The 16,329-nt window shown below is 28.6% G+C and overlaps 2 protein-coding genes across 4 annotated transcripts in view; one reads left to right on the forward strand and one right to left on the reverse strand.

Moving 5' to 3' along the window:
- LOC149876956 (tetratricopeptide repeat protein 8-like) overlaps nt 1-16,329 on the forward strand; it is a 47,526-nt gene that overhangs the window by 16,178 nt on the left and 15,019 nt on the right. Inside the window, exons 11-15 of one of the 2 annotated variants that reach the window (XR_016448411.1) lie at nt 29-88; nt 7,875-8,014; nt 10,777-10,923; nt 11,053-11,175; nt 11,383-11,466. Coding sequence is in view for 1 of the 2 variants with exons in the window: in XM_090074706.1 (XP_089930832.1) it covers nt 29-88; nt 7,875-8,014; nt 10,777-10,948; nt 11,053-11,175; nt 11,383-11,466 (579 nt within the window). In the remaining variant the exon portion in view is untranslated. Of the gene's footprint in view, nt 1-28; nt 89-7,874; nt 8,015-10,776; nt 10,949-11,052; nt 11,176-11,382; nt 11,467-16,329 lie in introns of both variants that reach the window. The other variant, XM_090074706.1, reaches the window with a different exon arrangement.
- The window catches only part of LOC149876957 (uncharacterized), a 179,264-nt gene continuing 166,668 nt past the window's right edge, over nt 3,734-16,329 (reverse strand). The window contains exon 3 of one of the 2 annotated variants that reach the window (XM_090074708.1): nt 3,734-4,157. The gene's annotated coding sequence lies outside the window, so the exon portion shown is untranslated. Of the gene's footprint in view, nt 4,279-16,329 lie in introns of both variants that reach the window. The other variant, XM_090074707.1, reaches the window with a different exon arrangement.

A 16,329-nucleotide genomic window follows, 5' to 3' on the forward strand; every position in this document is an offset into this window, starting at 1 on the left:
ATTTTTTTTGTTATTTGATGTTTTACAGGGGTTAGAAAAGTTTCCAAAAGAAACAACACTCTTAGTTGGAGTCGCCAGAATATATGAGGTCAGTCACTTTTATTTTCTTAACCATATCTAACAATATTTGTCTCTTAAATTATATATACTAGCAAAAAGCAACCCGTAATACGGGTTATAATACGGGTTATCGTCGGTCTGTTACTTAATTTATAGTGGCTGTTTTCCACAATTTAAAGTTGCAAAACCTTAACTAATACCCAATTAGAAAAACGCCTTCAAATTGAAAAAATTAAACCATCTGTAAAATTTAAAAAAAAAGTATGCGGAGGTTAAATGATTTACTAATTATTTAACATTATTTGAGTAATTTACAACAGACATGGGTCATATCAGCGTAAGGCAGAACAATACGTTTTTAGTTACTGACACAAAATAATAACACTTCGTCATGCTTTAAATTGACGAAAGAGTAAAGCTAAAGTCTTGTAATATTTTTTATAACGTGAACTTTAATTAATAAGATTAATATAAAGCGAACGTAAATTATTCATGAATTATTAATTTTTTGGTATCCCCTTGATACATATTTCTTTAAAAAAAGGAAATTGACTTTAAAACGTTAAATACACACAACTAAATAAATTTATTAAAAATAACTGATCATTTGACCATAACTATATATGGCACTAACCTGACCATTTTTATATATGCCCTCTTTGTTTCAAAAGTTTTTAGTAAAGGACCTCTCTTCCCCGTTTTTGCCTTAATGGTGGTCAGGAGAATAGAGTTATTTTTATTAAGTGTAATCAAGTTTTTAATGAAGACCTTTCACCAGAATAATAAAATGTAAAACAATGATTTACATGTATAAGAATTTTTTCTTTTTAATATATATAAGAATTTAACATATATAAGAATTTTTTCTTTCCTCAAGTGTTGCAAATGCAAACTAAGCTAATTAATTAGTTAAACACCTTATAAAATTCAAGTAACTCGATATTTGACAAATGCGCAAAATTACAATATTCACTCCCCGTTTAAAAAGATCCCCTAAGTTACGTACAACAAACTACTAGGCATAAAATAGAGAAAATTTAAAAAAAATTGAACTAATTGCATATATTTATATCATTTTAACTGACAGAAATTTACAATAAAAGGTTATTAGGTTGTTTTTTTTATAAATCGTATAAATGCATCAATCATAAATCTTTAAAAAAATAAACACCACATAAAAACTGAAAATCGATTTACCTATTTATAGTAACCTATTTTGATATGGCAGTTAATATAAACATTTATCGAAAATGTATCTATAAAATCTGTTTCGAAGTACAAAAGGATTAGCAATACTAACATAAAAAAAAAAAAAAAATCAAATTAAGATATAAACTGCATTTTTAGCATAATGTTGTCTTGGCTTTTAGTTAATAAATAAAAGCAGTAAGTTCCAATAATGAAACTACCTATTATTCATTTTTAACAATAGACACCAACGTGAAGGTAAGCCAAGCAGTCTATCAACACAAAACATCACAAAAATAAGACATAGCAATAGAATATTTGCACCCTTGATCCTAAAATCCAGCAAAAATAATAAATCAACTTAAAATATGAAAGGCAAAGTTAGAAAACCAATTTTAAGTTAACTATATATTTATCTTTTTACTAGACATATAACTACATAAAAGTATATTTGTTTTTATGTTCAATATTAGTTATTCAATTACTTCAAATTTAGGACATTAAAACACCCTAGATTTAAAGATCAAGGTTGCATACTCTCCCATACACATTACGCTAAACATTAAAAGACATTATTGTGTTTCCAGAATAATTAAAAAAGGCTAGACAATCAGAAAGGCTAGAATCAATCTTGCTCAACATAATGCCAAGTCACACCACTTTGAAAACATGGAAACAACATAATTTAAACATATATACAGCTATAAACAAATATGGTTTCATATAACACATTTAAACATTATAACACATATAAACATATTAAATGACAGGTATATTTATCAAAAACTATGAAAAAAAAAATTAAAATATTTAAAAAAATATAACATTGGTGTAACACTTTTCACCTACCATACCTTGAATGAGATGTTTATCAATTTTGAAAAACAAACTATTAAATGCTCTAGTTCTTGAACATGCAATATATAGTTGACCATGAGAGAAACATGATTTTTTAAGATATACCCCAACTCTATCAAATATTCGACCTTCACTGGTATTTATTGTCATTGAATAAGCCAATCTGACAGGAAACTGAAGACATTTCAGAACAAAAGGTAGATTAGAATCTGATGGAGCCAACTGAATTCAAGGAACAAAAACCCATTTACCACCAGAAACACCTGTCAACACCTCTGCATCAATATAATTATTTTGAAAAGCACAACTTTCACTCAAGTACCATAGCATAACCCAGCTTTGAGATCTAAATTTCTGAGTAGCATAATTACACAACAAATTTTCAATTTTAAACAATGAGGTAGCATACCTGAAGGAGTTAAGCTGTTCAGAAACTCAGGAAAATTATTTCTTTCATTAAGGTCATCAGTATCAATTTGATCAGCACTTAAATAAATTTTTACCTCACCGGCAGACATTCAAGCACTTCATTGATAATGAATCAACATTAGTTGGTGTTAAAATCACGCGTTTAGAATAATCATTTTGATCAGCATCTCCAAAAATCTTTTAAACAATTGATTCATTTTCTCTAATAATGCACTGATTTGATATTTCAATGCATCCTTTAAAAGGATCCTCCTCTTTGACAGGTATTGTTCCATTCCCAAGTTTTAGTAGCCATTGGGAAAATTCACCTTCTCCATCTTGCACTCTCATATTTTCAGTTAATGCAAACTTCTGCACCCATTGCCAATGCAAAGAACATTTTACACACAATTCTACTATTTCAGCTGGTTGTGTTTATACACAATTCTACTATTTCAGTTGTTGAACATTTTCATCAAAATTTTCTAGATTTAAGCCTATAAACTCATCAATAACAGGCAGATTGTAATCAGCCAGCATTTTACCACTTTGATTAATAATCTTTTCAATTTGATGAAGAGTAGCTTGTTCAGCTATTAGAAGTGGGATTGAGCGGTGAATGAAATCTTCCATTATAAAAGCTTTGCATGTATTCAAGAGATGTAAAGGATTGTCAGATTCACAAAAGGTCAAAATAATTGAAAACAACTGTCTAATTTGCTTTGGCATACATGTTAAAGCCGCCTCAGAAAGAGTATTCTGCCATTCAGTGTCATCTTACAACAAACCTTTCCAAACACATGCTTCACGAAACGTTTCAAGGGCAATAACATTAACAGTACGCACATCCTCCCAAGATGTTGCTCCTTTTGCTTGCAAAAGTAACAGTTTAAGAAAAAACAATTCTCCAGTTGGATTAACTTTACCCATTCTTATTATCACCTTATTACCACCCCTTTGTCTAACCTTCCATTTACAATGTTTATCATCAAATATAAAGTGATAAGGAATGTCTACATAAGAATAGCAATGTGCTCTTTCATTTTCAGTATTTCACTTAAACCATGCCGTTAGGTGTGTATCACGTTGAGCTGCACTATCTAAAGCCATTTGTTCTGCTCCTTCTCTAAAATACAATAATTGATTTTCAGGTAGATGTTTACTAAGTCACAGCACTTTGAAAACATGGAGACAACATCATATAAACATGTACCAACTATAAACACAATAAATGTGTTTAAATATGTATATAAGGTTAAATATATACCTTATATACATATTTAAACACATTTTTAAAACAATTATATAACACATATTAACACATACACAAACAATAAAAAAACACTTTACATTATTATAAAAACACATTGATAAAACAACTATAAAGCACTTATTACCACATACACATACATATCAAAAAAGCATATATGCAAACAATAAACATGTGCAAACAAAAATTTTAAAAATGACGCGAGAAAATTTAAAAAGATTCAAAATATATATTTACAAACAATACTCTTTACCTTCTTTTTTTCTTCATAAGAACTGTAATCCTCATAACAAAATTTAACCTTTACATACAATAACATGTGACATGCCATGTCAGTGTTGGCACAAAGGTTTAATTTATTTTTCTAAATTTTCTAAAAAAGAACAAAAATAGTTAACAGTATCACAGAAATTTCAATGTAGTAATAACCATTTTATGGAAATAGCATCTTAATTAGTATAACTTTAAATAACATCCATACCCCTATTTTCCTTCTAAAAAATAAGATAATAAAAACATAACTGCAAAAGTAAAACTAAAACAAACAAAATATAAACGATTTAAAAAATTAAAATCCTTTCTACTTTAAATCCTTTCTACTATATCTAATAAAAATTTAAATCCTTTCTACTTTATCTAATAAAAATTTAAATCCTTTCTACTTTATCTAATTAAAATTTAAATCCTTTCTACTTTATCTAATAAAAGTTTATATGTAACTATTTCATATACTAACTTCAATTATAAGATGATCTTAATGATGATTATTTATCTTAATATGATTCTTTATGTAATATATCTAAACTAATAATTAAATTTCAAATCTAAACTAATAATTAAATTCCAAAAGGAAAAAAGTTTTAACTTCATGGATCTTTCTCCTATGGCTGCGTGCATTTTGAGAACGCGCTCTTTTAAAGCCTAGTAACTAATGACGAAACAACGTTAAGCATTGAACATTAAACATTAAACATTAAACGTTTCTGTAGGAATTATATTAAGATACATTATATTTATAGTAGTATATTGTAGTATATTTATTTTCTATATATTACATATTGTTATATAGCCATTTTATGTATTTACTATTTTTTAAAATAACTTTAAGACAACTGACATGCATAAGTTTGATAGACAAAATATTTGTTACTTGGAAAGAATTTTAAACTTTGACCCATTAAAATGTGTGGCCATTTTTAAACCTTTAATCTAATAGATATAACCAATATCAATTGAATTTACAAATTAAAAAAGTCATCTTAAAAAAATTTAATTTAGATTTTCAATAAAATCTCAAGCTTTTCCATAGTTATTTTGTCCTCATTTTGGCTTTACAATGATATAAATTGTTATATTTCTCTAACTTACAGATCCAAAGAAAAATTCAATTTCATTAAAGTATTTATTTTCGATATAAGAATACCAATTCAAATACAATACAATAATCACACAAACTTAATATTTATAGTAAAATTGAAAGTTCCTAGAAAGATACAGAACATTCTGGAACGTTATTATATATCTAGAAGGCTCTATGGAAGATTCTCGAAGGTTGTGTTGTATTTAGAAAGTTCTAGAATGGACCATAACATAAATATACTTAATTTCCATGCATGTGTACATTTACTATTTCTGTCATTTTTTAAATACTGGTTTTATAGAGTTGAAGAAAACTTGTGACAAATGGCAAAAAAAAAACAAAAACAAAGTTTATTTCTAACATCCTGATATCGAAGACAATTGGATGATTTAGTTATATATATATATTTTTCAACAGCAAAATACCTTATTGTGTGTGGTTTTCTTCTTTATTAGATTTGCTTTTTATTCTCCTTTTTTCTACTGAATTAGTTGCTGTAATACTCATTTCATACTTGTAATCTGTGTAAATTTATGATCATAAATTTTTTTATCTCTATGTTTTCCTTTCTTCATAGTTCAAAAATCAGTTAGCTTAAGAAGTTTTTGTTTATTTCCATATCAGCCTTCATTATGTTCTTGTATGCCCATTCAGCCTTCACAATACCCATATAAAACAACTTTTATTTATTAGCTGTGCTCTATTACTTTATAGAGGTTTTACACAATTTAAGCTTTCATGGTTCATGGTTTTTTGCAGATATAGACAGTATTCTTCAAAATGAATTATAGAGTCAGCATACATTCACATGCTGACTGTATTTGGGGGTGTTTTTCAAGATTAGGACCACTCATACATATATAAGCTCTGGTGACAAAGACCACTCATACATATATAAGCTCTGGTGAAAAATTTCGCCATAAAATAAACACAAGCAGTAATAGTTCGAAGAAAAATTTAATGAACAAAAAAATTTTACAGATTTGTTAGCAATATTTTTATTCATTTTTTCTGGACTGAAATGCTTTCTTGTAGCACTGCTCTTCATTAAGTCTATACCTCATTGATGAATTTAAGTTTTCAAAAACCATAGATATGCCCCAATAGATATCTGATATGCTTTTGATGATATACTTTTAAAAGTTCATTTAATTTATACTTTTTAATATACTTTTAAAAGTTCATTTAGTTGTTTTCCTTTTACATGTTGCTGTGTCAATATATATCTATCTGTGTGGAATTGATGCTTTTGCTGTATTTTATCAAAATCAATATAGTTAGTACCATGCTATTTTGTTTCTATAAATTTCAATATGTACCCTTAGTTTTGGTGGATTGTATATTAATAAGAATATAATTTTACAAAAAAAAAAGGCTTAAAAGAATAAAAAATAAAAATATTAAAAAAATTTAAAAAAAATTTAAAAAAAATTAAAAAAAATATTTTACACTTAGGCTTATTAGACATTTGAGTATAAATTGAATGCAAAAATTTTTAAGAAAAGAGCTTTTTTTATGGAAGAGAAGATTTAGTATTGCAATGTTGTAGGAAAAAAATATATAGCTCCCCTTAACTTAACCCATTGGACTCTTTTTATGTGAGCTAAAATTGGTTCAGAGTCCTGAAATGTTTGTATCCAAATATAACTATACAGAAGACAGTTTCCAAAGACTCTAACCTGAGGATTAGGAACAGAGTGGAGGTTGTTACAGAGACTGAGGGAGGCCCTATCAATTATGATTATTATAAGATAGGTCAAAAGTTATAAAGTTAGTTTTTTTAATAGTCAGAAATTCAGCATTAAAAAGTTGATGTTTTGTTAGAAGTTTGTAAAGTGACTTTTTTTTGAGTAATTTTACAGGTATTATTAGGAAGGCCTTACAGGTATTACCTTACAGGTATCATTAGAAAAGCCTCTAAAAGCTTTATTTTAAGGAAGAATTTTTAAGTGCAGTGTTTTGACATCATTTATCTAGATGTTTAACTTTGAATACTAATTGGTGATAAGAGTTAACAATCCTGGCAATAAAATTTTAGCTTCAAATGTGTAATTCCAGAAAGTTCTAGAACATTTGATGACGTTAGGGATTTAATAGCTTTAATAGTTTTTACCAATAAGAATTGTAAATATGTGTTTGTGGTGATTTATGACGGTTTTTGGAAGGATATTTTGGGAAAAGCATGGGGTATATATAAAGGAGAAAATTTGTAAAAAAGGACAGTTAGTTAGGAGAGAAAATTATTGCTATTTAGTGACTTGTTGATTGTGAGAAAAAACTACAAAATGTGCAACAAATATTCTGATCATATGTGTAGACAGTATGTGGCTGATCATAGCCAGCTATACAATCAACTCTACTGAAGATTTTTTGCAGATTTAATTAATATCATTGCAAAAACTTTCTTACTTAAGAAAGTAAAGTTACAAATGATTAGTAAAAGAAAAGAAAGGGAAATTAGGATAATGAGTACCATTAGAAATCAAGAGTAGAAGAATAGCCAGTTATATGAGATTAAATTAATATACTTTTGTGTTATTGCCGCATTTTATTTTAAATAAAAACCATTCATACTTTAGAAAGATTTTTCCTTGAAAGTTGATTGTTTTGTAATCATCTTTTGATCTGTTTATTAAGTTAAATATAAAGTAATTTTATAATTTTGTTATTACCTTTTTGTTGTTAAATCACTGAATATTTTAAAGTGCTTAATTGATAAATGTTATCTAGGGAATGAATGATGTAACAAATTCAACAAAATACTACAAAGATGTTCTCGTTAGCGATAACACTCATGTTGAAGCAATATCATGTATTGCTACCAATTATTTCTATTCTGATCAACCTGAGATTGCCTTAAAGTTTTTCAGGTATGTGGCAACACTTTTTTTTTTTTCACCAAATCACATTTTTGTGGCAGTTTTTTAATGTAAAACAAACAAATAGTTTTGAAAATATGATTCAATAATGTTGCATTTATTTTTCCTTCACTTGGTATATATTACTTAAGTTACCTGGGAAAAATTAATGACCAATTAAAAACTTAACTTAAAAGCTTTCATTTGGAGCTGTGTTGTATTAAGTTACAAAAGAATGTGGTAAACTATTTGGAATTAGATTATAAACTATCAGTTCTTCAGATCTCCTTTTATGAAACATCTTGTTTCAGAAAATTTATGATCTTTAATCATAGCCTGTATAAAAGAAATTTTTTAAAATGCAAAAAAAAAAAAAATACAATCTAATGCCATTAATTTTTAAAAAATAAGATACATGCAGAGCAATAGTGAAGAGCGTTTTTTTCAAAAACGTAAGTCCATTTATGATAAAATTAAGTTTTGGTCACTTTTGGATTTCATAGTGTAAATGGCATGAGTCTAACTATGTTAACATGGGCAGAAAAGTAATTATCCACTTTATTTTCAACATCGAAATCATAAGTTATTAAGTTTAAGATTTTAAAATCATAAAGGGCCAAAGTCCTTATATCAGAAAAATGTACCACAAAAAAAAGAGTTAATGCTTGTGAGTTGCTACTTCTAAAACAAATTTAACCTAAAAATGGTTTCTAAACAAATAACAGATTCAGAGCTGGAAATATTTCTTGCTCTTTAACCTCTGAATGAAGGTTAGAAAAGATTGAAAATAACCAAAACAGAAGAGAAAAAGTGCTAGACATATTCATCTCTTTGAAATATTCCTGCAGATGCAATAGCAAAAGATATAAAGCAGGCAATCTTGGTAACCTGTATATTGAAGGTGAGCTTAGTTGTATTGCACCAGCCACTTTTTGTGGTTTAGGATAATTACTTTTGTTAGCTATGATTTTCAATCAACTAATGATTTTAAATTTATTTTTTTATACTATGTACCTTTTAATTTCTAAAGAATAGCTAACAATTATTAAATCATACTATGAATTAAAAAAAAACAAATGGTTCTTTTTTACACTTAACATACAAAGTTTTTTTTCAGGCTTTTTCTAGAAGCTGTACAATTAAGAATTAAAAGTTAAACTAGATGGTTTTCTTCTGAAGTTTGTTAAATTAACTTAAGTAAAAAACGCAGGCCAAGGAATGAATATTTTTATTTATGAAAACATTCTATAAATTACAGTACTGACAGTAGTTTTAAAACAGTTCCAGTTGGTAAAGTATCATTTCTTTCTATTAAATATGTTGGAATAAAAAGATTGCATAATACTTCTTCAAAAATTAGAGTCTGAGATCTGAAAAACATGGTGAAGTCAGACAAACTGTAGATATTAAAGAAATAACCAATTCAACAGTGGATTGTATTAGTCAAAATAAGGATGTGTTTCACACAACGAAGAGGAATAAGTGTTAGAGTGTATCTTCCGCCTGAACTAAATTTTGTAAATTTAGGAAGAAACTCTAAACTTCATAGAAACCAAGACAATATGGATATTTCATCACTTTCTAAATTTAAAATGATTTCAGATGTCTGTTCTTTTTTGATCAGAAAAACGTTTGATATGAAACTAAAAGCAGAAGAGTTTGCTAAATAAAATCTGCACAAATTAAGAGCGAAAACTTCTACTCTCTTATCAATGGAAAAAATGAAAAATGTCATTAAAGTATGCTTTGACATTCAACAAAGACAAACCAATTTCTAAATTAAGAATTGGTGAAGTATTTTATTGCTCAGCAAATTTGGTTCTATAATTTAACATTTGTTTAACATCAAACTTCTGAACAAAGATAACATCTTTATTTACACCTGTTTGGAAACTCAGAGTATTAGAGAACCTAATGAAGTGTTTTCAGCCCTGGTTCACTACTTGTTTAAAAAAAGATTTAGTTACAGAAAGAGGAGATAAAGTTCAATTTGATCCACATTTATTTTCTGATGCTAGTAGGGGTCACAGTTTTTACCTCCTGATTGAGTTTTTGTACAAAAATAATTTTTATATTATGCCCATTTAAATAAACTCTTGTCTCAAACAATAAATTGTCATTAATTAATGATGTGTCTGCCAAAGGGGGTAGGGGTATCAGTAAATTAAAAATAATTTAACATCATTTTTATTAAGTAAATTAGTAAAAATGATGTAACAAATTCTAGGAATTTGTGTTACATCAAGTTTATCCAAATAAACTGAATTTGCAAACACTTGCAAATTATGCAAAATATGATTTTGTCATAATTTTTTTTTCTTTAAAAAAATATGGACTTACGCCCTTTTTGAAAAACCTCTCACATTTTAAACCGTTATAAATATACTTAAAAAAAAAAGTAATTAATAGTTAAGCTATTTTTATTAAAATCACAATAAACTACTGATTACAAAAATAGATATTAACATTTGTTAAAAGCTTAAATAGATAATTTTTTTAGCTTTCTCAAAACATGTTAAATGTGTCTTTTGCCCCTTAAAAAAGAAGCTCTTGAATTGTTACAACCTTTTTAGGTAATAAATTCAATTGAAAGATTCTTAGTAAAACAGCCTTCGCTATTTGTTGAATTCAGTAAATGTTTTTGTTAGAAAATTAAGTATTAATGTTGAAAATATATTGTCAACAAAATGTTTGTCAGCAGTTTCTAATATCAAGCAAGTTTTTTTTATTAGAAAGTATTCATAATTTTCCATTATTTATTCGATTTGTTGTAGGCGTCTGTTGCAGATGGGAGTTTATAGTTGTGAAATCTTTAACAATATTGGTCTCTGTTGTTTCTACGCTCAGCAGTATGATATGGCATTACACTGTTTTGAAAGAGCCCTTGCACTTTCTTCAGACAATAACATGGCTGATGTGTGGTATAATATTAGTCATATAGCTGTTGTAAGTTTTAGGAGATATAATTAAACTAATCATAAAATTATGTTTCAAAGTTTGTTATGTGAAAATTCCAATTTTTTATTACAAAATTACCTTTAAACTTTTAGGGTATTGGAGACTTGAGGTTAGCATACCAATGTTTGCGTTTATCGTTATCAGCTGACAGTGACCATGCAGAAGCATTTAACAATCTCGGTATTTTAGAGCTGCGACGAAGTAATTTAGAAGAGGTTATTTTTTTTACACTTTTGCTTTTGTTCTTAATCATTTTAGATACAAAATTATCTTCTCAAACCTTTCTGGGCTAATATCTGTACACATTTTTCATGATTTATTGTCCCCTGCAGTTATTATTAAAAACTACATAATTTTTAATTTTAGATATATTTTTTTTAAACTTGTGCTAAATTTTTGATATTTGATATTTTATATTTTAGTCTCGTTCTCATTTTCAATCATCTATTTCTTTTGGTGATCACATGTATGAGCCACATTATAATCTTTCGCTTCTTTCAGAGCAGGTAAAATTAGCGTTAAAAGAAAAGGGCAGAAAACAAATAAATTCAATGTTGCATGATGAAAACTCTTTTTTTTTTTCTTACTTAGAATTTTGGACAGTTTTCCTTTCATTCTAAAATGAAAGAAAAATTATAAAATGCAATGTAAACTAAAAATATAATTTTTATATGGATTTTTTGCCGTTTTTATTTGTTTACGTTTTGTTTTTGTATATTTTAAAAATGAGCGTTACTAAGTTTCATCTGTTAAACACTATTATTTTAATTTGCAATTTATTTATTTTTTATTACAATTTTAAAACTTAAATTTAGCCTGAGTAAATTAAAAATGGTTAATAGTTCTCCTGAAAGATTGCTTTATATTGTTAGGCATGGTCGTAAAAAAATTTATATTTTTCCAGTGGACTTAGACTTTATCTTTAAATTTCTACAATTTTTTGTATGGTTATGGCAGAGTCAGTTTAGAGATTTATCGAGAACCCTTTTATAAATGATAATTTTCTCGTCTATGAGGTAGATTTAGAATCAGACTTGTTACGACATTTAATATTGTAGTTGAATTTGCTGCGTTCTCTTTTTGGAATCTTTTGTTTACAGTCTTACAAAATTTGATGACATTCGTTTTATGAAAAAAAATTCATTTGTACTTCACGGTTATCATGAAATCCAATATTGCCAACCTAGCTGACCCAAGAATGCCACTTATATGGGGTGATAGTGAACACATCCCAGGGTCACCTGGTGCAAATTTTAAAATCTTTTAGGTACGTCTGCGGGAAAAAAATGACTTTGAAGTTACAAAAATGGAAAAAATTTACCTTCTTTTTTGACATAGCAAAACTGCTATAAAATCCATACCATTAGTCATAGACCAATAAAATTTAGTGGCAATGTAGCCTATGCCAATACCAAGATTTGGGTAAAGTTTTATCCCAATCCCTGCAGTATAACAAAAGTTATGGTAGTTTTAGTGTTGAATTTTTGTTGATTTTTTCACTTCCAGAGCAAAACTTTTCTGATTATGGCCTATTACAAGCCCCCAGGCCATAATGTGGGTAACACATGTGCTCTAGTTGAATATACCAATAACATTATAAAATAAGGATTTTCATGCTCTTACCAAAATTTTTGGTTTCGGGGGTCAAAACTGTTGTTCTTGATTGAGCCCTATTTACAGCATATGCACCTTTTTCAATATAAAATCTTATATGACAGTGCTATTAGTGCCCCATAAGCATTCTTTTAACTAAACCACTACCTTAGAAGTTAGTTGAGACATTTACAGATTTTTTGATGAAAATCATGAAAAATCTTGACATTTTTTACTCTAGTAAATTTGCGCTTATTCTACACGTGGATTTATCCCTAAGGATTTGTGAGCAAAGCAAAGAAATCTGTTGAAAACCTTTTGCATGTTATTTTTAACTGGTCATCATGCATTGTGTGTTGAAAAACCCATTTCATACATAAAAATAGCTAAAAATGCCTAGAATTTCCTTAGTGCTTTGTTTTCAAAATCATTATCAAATGTACAAACTGTAAAGTTCAATAAATTTACACTAACAGTGAATTAATTTCTAAAATTTATTCCATTCTATTCATTTCTTGTGATATCTTGACACTCTTTAATTTATTTGACATGAAATTTAAAGCACCGGTCAGCTTACTATTCTCAAATGGCAGTAAACTTTGACCTAAGATTGGCACAATTTCGAAATACATTTTTTGAATTAGACAATAATTCATCATAATGGGTTTCTTATCAGCTTAAATTCTCTTCTTACAAGTAATATTAATTCATTAAAATGAAGCTAAATGGATGAAAATTCTTAATAATTTTCTAAAGGAGTTTGCTATTCAAATCCACAAGACAAATGAACAGCCTTCCTTTATATTCAGAGTGGGTTTTATCTCTGTTTTATCGTGGCCAATGCTGGTGAAAATCTTGATATACTGTCTCAACAGCTTTTTCACTGAATTGTCCTTAGGGCAATTGTTTCATGTTTACAAAGTCCTTGATGTGGTGGAATACTGTGTGGATTTTGGGCGTGATGCTTCCTAGTTGGATTGCCAAATATGTGGCTTTAAATTGATCAATCTTGAAAGAAAAATCCTTTTCTAGTACATTTCTAAAGCATGAATTCACAACCAAATTAAACTTTTTTGAAAGCTTCAATGACAGCTCTGCAAGCAAGGTTCTTTGAGTCAATATCAAACCAACAACAAGGGTGCATGCTTGAGTGTGTTTGAAGTCCACAAATAATGTTGGCAACTTTCATGTCACATGCAATAATCATTGATAAGTGACCAGACCTTTTGAATATTAGAATGAGTTTCTGGCAGATCTTCAGAGACCGCAGAAGAATTTGTCTTTTCACACTTGTTGCTTTTGCTGTTCTGGAACTCAAAAGTCGCCTTTGAGGTGGTGAGTTCGATTTATCTTATTCTGTGGAACTCTCACTAACACTGACACAAAACTTGAGGAAACTTTTGCTTCCATCAATGCCTAATTTAACAAAGTAGCCACATGGAGTTTCTCTAGATTGAATGATTTGACTAACCAGAACAGACAAATCTTTGCAAAGAACAACAACATGGGTTGTGTCAAAACCTTTGGAACCTGTGTTTTTTAAGTCTGTAAAAGGAAAAAACTCCTTCAGTTGATGACCAGCCATTTGAAAATTTGCAAAAAAGTTGGGCTCAATCATCTTCTTGTCTGATGACTGATGAACAGTTTTCACTAATTTTTTGATCCCATTGTTGGAGAGGCCGGTGTTAATTTGTACATTGATGAGGCCTTGGGTTGTAAATGTTGATGTGGCAGAATTTAATCTTGCTGCACTTCACCCTATAGAAAATTTGCATTCATTACCTCCAGCAAACAAAAACTACAAAAACTATTACTTTATAATTAATCACTTACAAAATTATATTATAATTAATTTTTGCTAACAATGTACCTGGAGTAACAGGGATTGGATGACCTCCAGATGCTTTTGCCAAACGAATTGTGGCTTTTTGAGATGCTACCTTATTTTCAATCACATTGGATGCTATCTGTTCTGCAGCTTTGGCACCTAATGAATCCAATTTCTGTATATTTTCCCTGAACTTTAGCTGTGAACAATGATGTGGTAATCCCTTACCTAATGGGCTGAGGCAGGTACTGCATCTCAAAGCTGGCATTTGATTCACTTTCATTTTTTCACAAGGTTCACAAGTCTTTTTCTTGAAACCTAGACTGTCCAATTTTCCAAATCAAGCAGTCACACACATGACTACGTCTTTTAGCTTTGACTCGGATAGTTTTGAAATCAAACAACTTTGGCAAACAACATCCTTTCCTTCTTCTTTTCGTCTTAAGGCAATTCTGCATGATTCACAAAGACCTTGAGGCACACAAGAGTCACACATATCAAGATTTGTCTGGTAAATGCGACAAACTCTTTCAGCCTGAAAAGCAGTCATCTGTCGGCCACATTTTTGAAGGCAGAGTATGCAGATACACTTTCTGTTCTGCTCATGGTTTCTTGCCAGATTTTGCATCTTAAGGAGTCAGTGGATTGTAGCTGTGTACCTAAACAAGTTTAGCCATAATATAAAATTGAAGAACATGATTGACAAATATTAAGACTTCTGGCAATGTTATTTCATGAAATAACATTGCCAGAAATCTTAATATTTGTCAATCATGTTCTTCAATTTCATATTATGGCTAAGTTCGTATATTTCATATTATGGCTAAACTTGAAATCCAATCAAAAAAAATCTAGGCATCTCTTATGATAATATTACAGAGAATCCGCTAGTAATGTTAATAATGCATTATTAACATTACTAGCGGACTCTCTGTAATGTCATCATAAGAGATGCCAAGATTTTTTTTTATTGGATTTCAAGATTATGATAATCTTTAGAATCCTGCCATATTTGATAGCTTGAATTTAACACACTAACATATACGTCACTTTGACTCAAGCAGGTGTATTTCAAATAAATAACATATTGCTGCAAGAAGAGCGATATATTTACCTAAATCAATCCTATTACTTTAGTCTAACAATTTCTATATTATAAAAATGAAATACAAAATTTTTTACCTCATACAATTTAACAATTTTGGATATTTCTACAAACGTTTCATTTCAGTCCTACAAAAACAAAGTTTTGTTGTGATTTTAAGTTTTTATGATATGAACGTCACAGCGTACAAAACCAAAGCAAAAATCAAGTTAATCATGTACGGTCTTATTTACGTGATGATAGGTTGATATTGTTAGTTCCTCTTTTGCAAAACCCTTTTTTTTTTTCTAATCATTGTTAAAACAAAAATGGATCAAGACTAAAATTAAAACACTTAAAACTTTGAAATTAAATTTAAGTATATCTTATGATAGAGTAGAAAAAATATTCATTTTAAGAATAATAAACTGACCAGTGCTTTAAAAGTCATGTCAAATAAATTAAAGAGTGTCAAGGTATCACAAGAAATGAATAGAATGGAATAAATTTTAGAAATTAATTCACTGTTAGTGTAAATTTATTGAACTTTACAGTTTGTACATTTGATAATGATTTTGAAAACAAAGCACTAAGGAAATTCTAGGCATTTTTAGCTATTTTTATGTATGAAATGGGTTTTTCAACACACAATGCATGATGACCAGTTAAAAATAACATGCAAAAGGTTTTCAACAGATTTCTTTGCTTTGCTCACAAATCCTTAGGGATAAATCCACGTGTAGAATAAGCGCAAATTTACTAGAGTAAAAAATGTAGGCACCGCCGATTCGATTCGTAAAATCCGCAAAAAGCCAATCCGACTTATTTTGCGGATTAAAACAGTCAGTTCGTAAAAATTTTTCG

The sequence above is a fragment of the Hydra viridissima genome, unplaced genomic scaffold (assembly GCF_058129835.1).
Source record: "Hydra viridissima isolate aposymbiotic clone 2 unplaced genomic scaffold, HvirCarnegie_v1 scaffold_17, whole genome shotgun sequence".
Taxonomy (NCBI): Eukaryota; Metazoa; Cnidaria; class Hydrozoa; order Anthoathecata; family Hydridae; genus Hydra; species Hydra viridissima.